A 13,963-nucleotide genomic window follows, 5' to 3' on the forward strand; every position below is an offset into this window, starting at 1 on the left:
TCCTCCCTGATGACTAATATCTCTGGTCTCACTAGCTTGATTAGAAGCTACCAGACCTACTCAGCAAGTAAGCAGTGCCCTAACAGTGGCTGACATTAGACAGCTAGGTCTCACAGGCAAGTAGGCTTAAAGAGCTGCAAGAGGCTAAGCAAAGACAGAAGCTGTTAGGGAGACCATAGAGGAGGAGAAGATTGGAATTACTACCTGAAGGAGTCTCAGAGCACCTTACAATCTCCTTTCCCTTCCCCTCCCCACAACAGATACCTTGTGAGGCAGGTGGGACTGAGAGAGCCCTAACAGAAACTGCTCTTGAGCAGAACAGCTCTGAGAGAGTTATGACTGACCCAAGGTCATTCCAGCAGCTGAATGTGGACAAGTGGGGAACCAAACCAGGTTCTCCCACATAAGAGTCTGTGCACTTAAACGCTACACCAAACTAGCAGTTAACAACAGCTTCAAGACTATTACTAAGCCAAGTACCACCAAGAAGGCAGAAGCGATTATCTTTTTGGCCTAATGAAGGCAGTTCTAAACAACAACAACAGAGAGAGAAAAAGCATACACCTTCAGTATACTACGTTATGAACCTACTCCAGGTTTTTTCTCCATAAGCTTTATCACTGGGCTACAAAACATCTTCCGTGATGAAAAATTAAACCCGGTCTAACTATAATTCCAGCACACTAGAGAAAATCTTTAGATGGCTTTGCCAAAATCCACCCCCCACAGCCATACACACACAAGAATGTAAAATTCACAGGATAGGGGACAGCAGAGGAAAGGAGGAAGATCTTTCAGAACAGTCTCTCCAGTTTCTCCCCAGTTCTCCGGTTTGATAACTGGCAATGCTGGCATTCTACAGAAAGCTACCCCCCTCTGTGAACTCTTTAATGATCTTAACTTAAAAAAAAAAGTTCAAAATGTGAATTTTAAGCACAGGCACACTACCTCCAACGTCTCAGTTCTTTTTAAATTACGCATGCTGTACAAACTGTGCCCGTCGCAGAGGGTTGTTTAGGGACATCTGAGCAGTGGCTTACATTAAAGACTGCTCCCATCACTACAAAGCATGGCCACTGGCGTTCTAACTCCACCTGACTGTACCCTGATGTCTTGTCCTACTGTTCCTACATGGTAATCCAGGGGGAAGAGAAGACAGCTTGTTTGGTACCAAAAAGCCAAGCCAGGGATTTGCAATTCACTTGTATTTCTTAGATGTATACAATTAATGCATACCGAGAAAAGGGGTGGTGTTGATAAGTGTTCTTGTTCTATTTGAAGATGGTGGCATCACTAATTCGTCTTTTGGTACATTAAATGTTTTATACATCCCTTTGAAGGCACCCTATTGCTAAGAACAGCTCCCCCTTTGAGCTGGAACAGCTACAAACAGGCACCAAAGTATCAGGAAGACCTTGAGCACCATGGACACTAAAATAGCCTCTGTTTTAGCAAAAGACATTATATTGGATTCTGTGAACCCCACAAAAGCCAGTGTGGTGTGGCAGCTAGACTGTCAGGCCAAGACTGGGAGACCCCAAGCTCAGACTCCCCACAGACATGGAAAGCTGCTGGGTGACCTTGGGTTGGTTACACACTCTCAGTTTAACCTACATAACAGGGTTGCTGTGAGGACAAAATGGAGGAAAGGAGAATAACATAAGTCATAGTGTGAGATACCAATGAAGTAAAATTAAAAAATAAAATAAAATACAAGGTTGAACAGTGGGGTAAGTATCTTTCAAATAGGTAAACATTCACATGCTACTTATAACAGAGGCCCTGATTTCTACATGGTCATCTAAGAGAAGCAATATGCCGGAAATTCCAAGAGACAAAAACTTTGCACATGGGGTCAGTATTACCTGCCTCTAGTAACTTCACCAGATATTTTCTCTACTATATTGCATTTATGCTCCCATCTATTCTCTTTATTTAAGACGTTCAAGGTCACAAAGATGTACATCTGTAAAACTATGAAAATGACTACAACACACAAAAATGTAACAATGCCTGAATCTTGCATCTCTGTGTAAAGGAGCACTATAATTTTTATGATGAAAGCTGAGTTCAAAGGAGCACTCACATGGAAGACAGATCCAGTCAGCTTTCTCACTCAATCTTGCCCCGTTCCACAGCCCCATTCCCCATGGTTTTTGTATGTGAAGGTCCCGTGATCGCTAGCATTGCCTTTTTATCTCTAGCAGAAAAGCTGGTTGGATCCAACCCCAAAAACACAGGCTGCTGACGCTGCACACACCTGCTGAAAAGTAGCACCAGTGGTATTAACTCTTCTGTGTTTTACAGATCAAATATGTTTCTGACACAACAACACAGCAGTCCGACTGCATGACTCTCTCAGTCCTCAGTGGCCTGCTCTATTCTAAATTATCTTTGGTCACCTTGACAAGTATTCAGACAAAAAGGCAGGGTATTCTAAGGTCAAGCAAAGCAGCTGTATGTAAATAGTGCTATTTATACACAGCTCTATAGATTGCCACAAGCTAAGACAGTTTTGGCCTCTTGCTTTGTGATAGATGGATTCTGGTACATTGAGCAAATGCAGAGTTAACCAACACTGCAGACTGAGGAAGATGGCATTAAAAAGCAGGGACTATAGCAAAACAGCAGCCTAGAGAAACCAGCTGCCAAATGCCAAATAATTCTCATCCTCCTCCACAATCTGCCTTTTCCCAGCTACCTGTTTTACCTGTAGCTCATCTTCCATTGCAGAACGTTTCTACCTGCAAACCCCTTTCTTTTCAACTTGGCAGGAAAAGCTGGTATTTTTGAGGCCTGGTTTTCCTTATTGCTAGAACAAACATAGCCCAATAAAATTAAAGTACAGGTAATTCAAGGACCAATACAGACAATAAAAAAGAAGGCAGCATACACAGCAAACAGAACCATCTATCAGTATGGCAGTATGACCCAAATGCTCCACACACTATCAATGAACTCAGTTGGATTTCTGAATAGCACCTGTAATATTTACCAAATCAAACAAGCTAATGTCACACCCCCATTCACTACTTAGGGCTTGCTTCCAAGCATGAATAGGATCTGGCTGTATTTCCCACCCCCCTTTGATTTGTTCTGCACCTTGAACCATACTCATTGATTTGAAATATTTATTATAGAGTAATTTTGCCTGCAAGTAACATGACTTGATTCTTTTAACAAAATCTTTTAGGTGTCCTGGACTTCAGCACGGCTGGAAGACACCTTCAAATGATGCCACTTACCAAGCAAGTATTCATCGGATTTTGTAAGCTAACAGAATGCTGTGGTCATGTGCTGCCTCACATCCAACAAGATAAAGTTAAACATCCTATCTGGAATTCAGATTTTTTTTCTTTTTTTTTGGGGGGGGGGGAGTTAAGCATCAAATATTCTCCATTTTTATAGCAACCAGCAGGAACCAATTAAGCCACCTGAAACACAACCAAATTTGGCCATTGGATTTCAGATTCTACCTTGTATTTTTAGCTCAGAGCATTCTGTCAACAATTAGAAGGAGGAAAAAGCATTTCTGAACTGAGTGGCTCAATCCTAGTGTCTCTTGGTGTCGCCCAACTTTCTCACCTCCTCCTCCACGTACAACTCAAAATGCTGCTCCTGGGGGCCAGAAACAGGTGGGAAGTGTCAGAGGTCTACAGTGGAAGGGGGAAGCCAAGTATTGCCCCCCCTTCAGCCCACAGACGCCTCTATAGGCTCCAAGCCATTAAATCCAACTTGCAACACTCCCAACAAAAGTTACTAGTGAACAAAAAAACCTGCTTGGATCAGGCAGGCAGGAGCATTTATTTAAGTTACCTAGGCCTTCATGAATTATATGAAATTACATGAAAATGAATTATTACAGTCACAGGTGACCAAAAATCCTGACGTGAATCAATACAGTGCTTTTGCGCTCCCCACCCCCCAATTGCTTATGGACCACTGACAGAATTTAACTTTGGGGCAAAAGAATTGGATGTAAGTCTGTTTCAATGTTTATGACGGTGCCCTCAATTCACAATGAACAAGACCCCATGCCCCCAAAATCTTACAATTTAAACTGCATCCCTGAGGAAACTACCCCAAAAGAGGCAGGAAACTATCCAAAAAGAGGGAAGGGACAAGATATGAAAAAATGCAATCACACATACCTGGGAAGGACAAATAAAGGGCTTTGTGAAAACACTCACATAAAAGGTAGGTTTTGAAAAGTTTTACTGAGAAAGCAAACAAGACTCCAGAAACCAAAGCATCACACACTGCATGGAAGAAACCCCTGTGCTAAACAGAAATCAAGATGCAAGTTATTTCTTTGATCACAAGTCAGCATCTCTTTCAGATTGTTTAACTGCAATGCTGGTTTAACATCATAAATCGAACATTATGGGGCTTGACACCCTTCTCCAGAGATGATGGTAAAGGAAACTGTACAATTACTATAAGACACTAGCTCCCATTGTGTCTCTTTTAAATGTAAAATGCAGACACAATCCAAATATTACAGAACTTTCAGTTTCATTTTTTTACTCAAGAAGAACAACCTTATTACTTTATTTAATAATAAAGCAGGTGACTTGTGCTAATAACCAAAGCAGCACAATGGGGCCACCCACACAGTTCTGACATACTTGGGGGGCTTCCCAGAAAGATATGACATGGTAAGGCTAACAGACTAGGCATGTGCCAGGAAGCGTGGAATGCTTAGAGCACTTCAGAGTCAATTAAGGTGGGTGGGGGGAGATGGGAAATTGGCCCTCTCAGGCTCTTGAAAGCTTACAGAATCTTGGATGAGGAAATTCAGCTGAGAGGGATTTCCAAATCATTTATTTCCCCCCCCCCAAAAAAAAAAACCCCTCCAGGGCCCCCTAGCTTGTTCTCTTAATAGTAGTTAATAGCACTTAACGGTCAAGTGTTTGCCACAGGCCTACCTACAGAAAAGGCCACAGTCTCTGCATGCTTAGGAGGACCCTCTGCCAATTAAGCAAAATTAAAAAAAACAAGATACATCCACCAAAATAACTGCATGGTTTGGACTGAGCATGCTCAATGCCCTCAGAATGCAGAAAGCAGTTTAGTCAGGTAAGGGGAAAGAACAGTAAGAGAGGAGCTTCCGCATTTATCCAAAGAGCTTACAATATCCAGGAGAGAATTATTCAGATCAGCTGGAGAGCTGAATGTTATCTACTCCTAACTTCCTCAGGGGTCTCCAATTCTCTTCATTCTACAAAGGTTAGAACTAATTTGGCATAGCCTGGAATCCAACTATTGCTTATTATTGCACTGCAAAAGGCAGCCGAGTAAGCAAGGATTACAGAAGATTTTTCCAGTTCTTTGCCTACATTCTGCAGACATCGTGCTCAACATTTGGAACACAGTGACTGAGAACATGTACAACCAGTGAGTTATTTTAGGGTTATAGATTAAAAGCACAAAGTCTCTTGGAAGGCTTTACAAAAGTTACTCTTTTCTTTTCAAATTCTGCTATTCCTGTAGCAAAGCTGATCAGTAAAACAAGAACAAGCAGCATAAAACCACATGAAGACAACCCATGAGGTCTTATCTGTAAATGGCAGGACGAGCAGGGAAGCCAGAAGAGATACAAAAAGCACCTTCTTTTAAGTCTGTCTCAATGTCAAAGCCTGAAGGCAAGCCTTGCCTCAGACAGTACCTCTAGAAGCAAGAGGGTGAATCCCAGTCTTCCTGACCTACTCTGATGAGTCACCAAAATTTCATCCTGCATAGATGTTCATTGTCCTTCAACAGCAGGGAACATAGAAGAGGCACTGAGACAGCAGCGAGGGCTCCAAGCAAGGGAGAGAGACTGCAGCTAGGAAAATGGACAAGGAGAGGGCAAGCAACATACCTTCACCTTGGAGAATGCCAGGGACTCTTCACACTGGGTATAAAGCAAGGAAAACACAGGGAACAGCTGCAGTTTTATGAGAGATCCCTGCATGACCTTGAGCCCCCAGTGCAGGGAAGTGCAAAGTTGGCAAGCCCTCCTGAATTATTTGAAATCAAGGAAGGGGGGGGGGGGGGAGAAGCTAGCAACTAGAATGGCCTCACAACCTATGACACAGGAGATCTCTCCACTGCACAAATGACCTGAACCTAACTTGAGTCTGCACAGCAAAGGCAGTCGAACCCTAAACCTCACAAAGAACAAATGAGCTCTTGGGAAGCATACTTCCAGTCAGCTCTTTACCAGCTACACAAAGGCACATGCATGCATGCCCTTCTGAATCAGTTCTCCAACAGCTGCATGACCTTCACACAAATGTACTGAGGGAAAGGCACCCCCTTCCCAAAGAGGCCTTTGACCCCACTAAAGTAAAAACACCTCAGTCACCAATTTGTCAATCTAGGTCAACATTGTCTCTTTTGCTCCCCAGGGTGTCAGGCAGAGAAAGGCTTTCCCCAGCATCTGCTATCCAAGATTCTTTAACCAGAGATTTAACTTGGGGCTTTCTGTGTATGAGGCAAGAGCTCTGCCACTGAGCTGCAGCTTTTTGGTTTGTGAGTTACTCCACCACTGCAGAGGCCTTAAGGGTGAGTGACAGTGACTCTCCCTCATTAATTCTTTTCAGACCTGTAACCATCCATTACCAACTAGCCCTTTCTCCTAGAATCACAAAAAAGAGATACCCCACTCCCCAGCTTGTGCTCTAATAGGGGGAACCTGTTTGGGGTCCCATTAACTGGAAGAAAAGAAGATTCAATAAATGTTTTAAACAAATTAACTAAACAGACAGCCTCCCCATAGCTCTCCATCCTCAGCAAAGCCCTTCTAGCAAAACCTAGCTCCCACATGGAAGAAAGCAGTAGTGTAGATCTAACCATCCCCAAACTTAAATTGGAAGAAAGTTCCTTGGCTTGGAGGAAGGGTTCAAGCTTGCGCCAAAAGGAAGTATATAAACAAATAAACTGTATTCAAGTGAGTGGTATGATACATCCCAGCAGCTGACCACCTGTGCCCATCTTTTTAAAAGGCTCTCAAAGAGTGCCCTTGTTCCTGCCTCATTCTAGCAGCTGCTGACATATTATCATTCAGGCCACATCTCAAAGTCCCCTTCCTCACCCATCACCCCTGCTGACTGCAAACTTTCTCCCAGGCAGGCTAAAACAGGGGTCACCTTCCTTTGTTCTCACTTTGTCCCACTGAGTCTATACAGTTGAGACCCAATCCTGTCCTTTCTAAAGAAGCCACCTGAAGCAAACTCTTAGAACATAAGAGAAGCCATCTTGGATCAGGCCAATGGCCCATCCAGTACAACACTCTGTCACACAGTAGCCAAAAAAACCCAGGCGCCATCAGGAGGTCCATCAGTGGGGCCAGGACACTAGAAGCCAAACTGCAGCTCAGGAGCCAAGTGTGGCTCTTTCACACATATTGTGTGGCTCTTGAAACACCCCCCCCCCCACTGCCCTGTTGGCTAGCTTGGAGAAGGCATTTGTCTGTTTAAATCAAGCCAGCCAGCGACTTGGAGGATGCATTTAAAGTTAAAGTTGCTTTCTTTCCATCTCTCCTTCCCTCCCCCATCCCCCACCTGTTTGCCTCCCTCCCTGCTCTCAAACATCTGATGTTCACGTCTTGTGGCTCTCAAACATTTGATGTGTATTCTATGTGGCTCCTGCATTAAGCAAGTTTGGCCACCCATGAACTGACGCAAGAGATTCCACACACACACACCCCAGCTTACTCTGAAATATCCGCCGCAGCCTGAATGGGTGAGTGCCAGAGCCCCTCGGATGGGAGACTACCAGGACAGTGCATGGTGTTGCAAGGCAGAGGCAGGCTGCAAGCCAACCAATCTCTGCCTCTGCACCTTTCTTGCCTTAGAAACCTGGGGGTGGCAGGTGGAGGCTCAACCATAAGCCGCCTCCAACTCGAACCTTGAGGGACGTTTGCAGGCCGCCTTCCCACCCGCCTCAGTACAGCCTCCCCTTCCCTTATCTGAAAGGGTTGCCAAGTCCATGTCGAGAAATATCTGGGGACTTTGGGGGCGGAGCCAGGAGCAAGGGTGGGACAAGCACGACCGAACTCCGAAAGGGCTTCTGGCCATGGCACCGAAAGGGCCCCCACCTTCTCTCTCCATTCTGTTCTTGAAGTTCCTTTGCAGTAAAACAGCTACTTCGAGGTCACCCGTTGAATGCTCAGGAAGGTTAAAGTTGCCCCCACACGCTTTAAATGCCTCCCCTCCACCGGAAGGATGGGGACACCTCCTTTTGGGGGACACAGAAGCAGACCTCCCGGCCCAATCCTTCTGAAGCTCGGAGGGTGTTTTGAGGAGAGGCACAGAAGAAGAAGAAGATATTGGATTTATATCCCGCCCTCCACTCCGAAGTCTCAGAGCGGCTCACAATCTCCTTTATCTTCCTCCCCCACAACAGACACCCTGTGAGGTAGATGAAGATATTGGATTTATATCCCGCCCTCCACTCCGAAGAGTCTCAGAGCAGCTCACAATCTCCTTTCCCTTCCTCCCCCACAACAGACACCCTGTGAGGTAGATGAAGATATTGCATTTATATCCTGCCCTCCACTCCGAAGAGTCTCAGAGCGGCTCACGATCTCCTTTACCTTCCTCCCCCACAACAGACACCCTGTGAGGTAGATGAAGATATTGCATTTATATCCTGCCCTCCACTCCGAAGAGTCTCAGAGCGGCTCACAATCTCCTTTCCCTTCCTCCCCCACAACAGACACCCTGTGAGGTAGATGAAGATATTGGATTTATATCCCGCCCTCCACTCCGAAGAGTCTCAGAGCGGCCTACAATCTCCTGTATCTTCTTCCCCCACAACAGACACCCTGCGAGGTGGGTGGGGCTGAGAGAGCTCTTACAGCAGCTGCCCTTTCAAGGACAACTCTGCCAGAGCTCTGGCTGACCCAAGGCCATTCCAGCAGGTGCAAGTGGAGGAGTGGGGAATCAAGCCCGGTTCTCCCAGATAAGAGAGCTCTGGCTGACCCAAGGCCATTCCAGCAGGTGCAAGTGGAGGAGTGGGGAATCAAACCCGGTTCTCCCAGATAAGAGTCTGCACACTTCACCAAACTGGCTCTCAAATGTGCAAATCTGGTGCCTCTGCCCGAAGAGACAGGCGCCTTCCCCAGAGACCTCTCCCTCCCCCGCTTCCTGATGCGCCTGGAGCGGGGGATCCCCCGCCCCCGCCTGGGGCTTGGCAGCCCCCCGACTCCTCCCCTGCCCCACGTGACCCGTCGCCTCACCCGATCTCGTCGGCGCCCCCAACGCTATTCATGGCGGCAGCGGCGGCGGGGCCGGGACTGGGCCCGGTCGGCTGCCCCTCCGCTTCTCCCAACGGCAGCGGTCGATCAGTCGCTCCTTCCGTGCCTCCGTGGCGCGCGCCGCCTCTCGCCGTCGCCTCTTTCCCCCGCCGTTTCGTTTCTTTTCTTTCCCCCCCCCCTTTCCGCCTCCCTTTTACCTCACACAAGACGGCCCGGCGACAGGCAGCGGGCGTCGCGCGCATGCGCACGCGCGCCTTGCCCCTCGCTGCCTATCCCGGCTGCGTCGGCCGCTGTTGCCAACGGCCGCTTCCACTGGCCGGCTCCCCCTGCGCGCGCACCGCCCCCAAGCCTCTCACGCCGCCGCTCTTCGCCCCGCCCCTTCGAGGGACGTCATTGGACGCTACGGGGTTTCCGAAAAGAAAGGGAGGGGGGGACTCGAGAGTCTGGGCGACCTTAGTAACGGCACGACCGAGGCTCTCGGTCCGGAAGTCTCCGCTCCAGCGAGAGGTTTCATGGGAATTGTAGTCTTAGTTTTGCAGGTTAAAAAAAGGAGGGGGCTGGGCGGGTGTGCGCCTGCGTAGTAGCTTCAGCGGCGCGAGATATCTTGGGAGACGTAGTTTATAGTTGTAAAGTGGGATCCAAGTGAGCAGCCGTGTTGGTCTGAAGCAATAGGACAAAGCAGTAGACAAGGAGCACCTTTAAGACCAACTGAGTTTTATTCAGAATGTAAGCTTTCGTATGCTCTTAAGCAGACTTCATCCGACAAAACTGGAATGGCAAGCCATCTTTAAATATAGAGAAAGTGGACAGTGAGTTGGCTTGTAGAGTCATGGAAATGTTTTTAGCAGATTAAAAGAATCACAAATTGGGGTCTGTGTTTGTTTGTTTAGTATTGTTAACTGGGCTGTGACAGCAGTGGGGGGTGATAAAAAGCACACATGTTATAGGTGTGAAGTGCCATAAATCTGGGTGTCATTTCGGCTTCTTAGTTGTGGGTTTAAATGGAGGGCATTAGTATCTCAAGAAGTTATAACATCATTATAGTTTGCCATAAGAAAAAAAGGAATACATTAAGATATAGTGGAAGATGGGTTGGTATATGTAATGAGATAAATAACAGCCAATATCCCTATTTGAGTATGTCAATACGAAAAACCAAAACATTCTGATACACTGTTCTAAAAGAGAAATACATTCTAGTTTGCCATTAGAAAAAAACGGGTACATTAAAATATAGTGGGAGACGGGTTAGTATATGTAATGAGATAAACAGCCCATATCCCTTATTTGAATATATCCATACAAGAAAAAAAAACATTATTCTGATACACTGTTCTAAAAGAGAAATACATTGGAATACTGTGGATGTATAGCTATACTCAGTGAGAGTTGGTTTAACATATGTAATGAGATAAAAAACTAATATCCCTCTTCAGTCCTGGGGAGGTGTTTGTCCCAAGTTTCATAATAATTTGTAATTCAGCAATTTCTCTCTCCATTCTGTTCTTGACGTTCCTTTGCAGTAAAACAGCTACTTTGAGGTCACCCATTGAATGCTCAGGAAGGTTAAAGTGTTCTCCGACTGGTTTCTCAGTTCTGTAATTCCTGATGTCAGATTTGTGTCCATTTATTCAGGTTTGTCCCGTTTGCCCTATGTAGAGAACTGTAGGGCATTGTTGGCATTTAATGGCATATATAATGTTGGAAGATGAACAAGTGAATGAACCTGAGATGGTGTAGTTCAGGGGTCCTCAAACTTTTTAAATAGGGGGCCAGTTCACTGTCCCTCAGACTGTTGGAGGGCCGGACTGCCGTTACTGTACAAGGCCGCGGGCCGTCAGTTCTCCGTCTTCTGCATCTCTCTCCCTTCCCCACACCACACACCCCGGCCTGGGAACTCACCTCACCTCAGTATCACCTCACACTCTGTCTCCGCCGCCTCAGCCCAGTGCTGGAAGTGTGCGTTGCTAACGCGAGTTTAGGTCGAACTTCACTTCCGGTCTGATTTTGCCATAACCCGGCGGGCCGCAGAAACGTCCTCAGCGGGCCGCATCTGGCCCGTGGGCCGTAGTTTGAGGACCCCTGGTGTAGTTAATGCTGTTGGGTCCAGTGACTGTGTTGTCTGGTTGTATGTGGCAGCAAAGTTGGCACTTGGGTTTATTGCAAGCTGTGGTACCGGTGGTACCGGTGTTCATGCTCAGATGTGATGTTGTATTGTTGTGAATGAGGAGTTGTTTGAGATTGGGGGGCTGTCTGTGTGCAAGGAAGGTTTACCCCCCAGTTCTTTTGAAAGAGAGCTGTCCAATAGAGGTTGTAAGTTGCTGATGATACGTTGAACTGTTTTCAGTTGAGAGCTGTGTCAGACTTTGTAACTCATCCTTATATCTTTAGTAATAGATGTATTTGCTTGACCTGACTAACTCCATTTTGTAGGCTACTATAACCCTTGCCTACATAATAGAGTTAGTCAGGTCAAAAAATTAGTCACGGCCAAAAAATTAGTGTATTTGTTTTTCCATCATGTGGTCTGGCTTCACTCGTTCCCGGAGAAGGTCATTAGCAACCGCGGGCCACAGTTCGTTGCAAACTTTTGGCGGGAGTTCTGCAAAATGGCAGGGATGGAGCAGGGATTAAGCTCGGCTTACCACCCGCAGACGGACGGACAGACGGAGAGGGTGAACGGGCTTCTAGAGCAGTACTTGCGGTGCTACATCAATTACCAACAATCGAACTGGGTGGAGCTCCTCCCATTTGCTGAGTATGGTTACAACAATAGTGTGCATAGCTCCACCAAAGCATCCCCATTTCAGATAGTCAATGGTTATGAGGGTAAACCCTTCCCTTCTCTGCCGACTGCGAGTGGCACAGCGCCGCCTAGCTCCTGCCAGCAGTGGTGGGAAGGAGTCAGGAAGGGATGGGAAGTGATTCAGGAAAACCTGGAGGCAGCGAAAAAGACTTACAAAGACTACTTTGACAAGAAACATTCCCCACAATGGGAGTTTAAGGAGGGGGAAAGCGTATTTTTGTCAACCAAGAACCTCCCTCTACCACAGGCTTGTCGAAAAATGGCCTACAAGTTCTTGGGACCATTCAAAATAAAAAGGGTGATTAACAAGGTCACAGTAGAACTGAAGTTACCAAAAATGTTTAGTAAGATCCACCCTGTTTTTCATTGCAGTCTTCTTCGCAAGGATCCTGGAGCCACATCTTGGCACCCCCGCCCTCCAGAGCCACCTTCTATTCAAGTGAAGGGTCAGAGCCACCATGAGGTGCAAGAGATCTTGGACTCCAGGGACCAGAGGGGGGTTTTGTACTATCTGGTTCGCTGGAAGTACTTTCATAATAGCTGCGACGAGTGGGCAAAGTCAACAGACCTACGAGCCCCCCAGTTACTGAAAAAGTTTTACCTACTGCACCCAGACAAACCCCGAGCAAGAGCTTAGGGGGGGCAGTATGTCAGACATTGTAACTCAACCTTATATCTCTAGTAATAGATGTGCTTGCTTGACCTGACCAACTCCATTTTGTAGGCTACTATAACCCTTGCCCTTTACTAACCCTGAGAACAGAAACATGCATTTCAAACCAAAGCAATTGCCAACCGCAAGGGGAGGAATTTCTCACTTGGTACAAAGAACATCTGGGGCCTTTGAAGCTCGCCTGCTTCAAGGTAACCAGCAGGGTTCTTCCCTGGGAAGGAGATAAGGGAGTATGGGAAGCGTCAACTGTCTCCAAGAGTGTGAGAATGGTTTTATTGTTATGTTCCCCTGTGATGTACAAAAACCCGTGGCTTAGCCTTGGAGAGTATCAAACTCAATCTGCTTCTATACCAGACCGCTTGTTTTCAAATAAATGAATTAATTTTGAAACAAAATGATTCGTTCTTGTTTGAAGTTCCAAGTCTGACAAGCTGTGTGTGACCACTAGTGGTGTTCTGTTATTGTCTCTTTGGGGTTTGTCTTGTAACAGGTTTTCTCTGGGTATCAATATGGCTTTGTTAATCTGTTTCTTGACTTCATCAGGTGGGTACTTTAGTTCCAAAAAGGTTTGTTGTAGATCCCTCAGGTGAGAATCTCTGTCAGTAGGATTGGAGCAAATGCAGCTGTAGCTTAGAGTGTCAGCTTGTGTTCCATTAATACTAACCATGTTGCCTATAATGTTTATTTGCTTGCAACTAACCCCGATGATCCCCCGTAGAATTTTAGGCATGCCTGAGGGGGGAGAGGAAGGCGGGAGGGAATTGGGCGCCAGAGGCCATAAACGGTTTTGAAGTGCAGAGAAGCGCGGCCGCTTCCCAGGCGCCGGCAAGGACACCAGCCGGGAGGGGGAGTGGGGATGGCCCAACGGAAGAGATAACAGGCGTGTGAATCAAGCACCTCTGAAAGCAGAATGTAACTTTATTATGAGAATGATTTAAATCCCCCAGGCTTTGATGCATCCCCATAAATGCTAGTGCTTGTTCCCTATACGTTATCACTCTCAAAGACCTACTGCAAGAGTAACATTGTTGTAATCAATAAATGAAACTTATTTTCAAAAGAAAAGAGTTCTCTCATTGTTGAAGCCTCAATGAACCCTGCACTGACATAGAGCCTGGCTGTATACAATGGATTGTTTTGTATGTTTGGGGTGGTAGCTGGAGGCATGCAGGTATGTTTGTCGGTTTGTCGGTCAGTAGGTTTCTTGTATAAGGTAGTGTCTATGTGTCCATCGTGTATT

General features: G+C 46.4%; 1 protein-coding gene across 4 annotated transcripts in view; it reads right to left on the minus strand.

Annotated features, from left to right (window-relative positions):
* The window catches only part of DAZAP1 (DAZ associated protein 1), a 54,414-nt gene extending 44,913 nt beyond the window's left edge, over window positions 1–9,501 (minus strand). For 2 of the 4 annotated variants that reach the window (XM_060232847.1, XM_060232846.1), the window contains exon 1: window positions 9,227–9,501. In XM_060232847.1, coding sequence (XP_060088830.1) covers window positions 9,227–9,486 — 260 coding nt within the window. In that variant the 5' untranslated portion in view covers window positions 9,487–9,501. The remainder of the gene's footprint in view (window positions 1–9,226) is intronic. The other 2 variants (XM_060232849.1, XM_060232850.1) reach the window with 1 other exon arrangement.
* Between the last annotated feature and the right edge of the window lie 4,462 nt (window positions 9,502–13,963).

The sequence above is a fragment of the Heteronotia binoei genome, chromosome 2 (assembly GCF_032191835.1).
Source record: "Heteronotia binoei isolate CCM8104 ecotype False Entrance Well chromosome 2, APGP_CSIRO_Hbin_v1, whole genome shotgun sequence".
Classification (NCBI taxonomy): domain Eukaryota; kingdom Metazoa; phylum Chordata; class Lepidosauria; order Squamata; family Gekkonidae; genus Heteronotia; species Heteronotia binoei.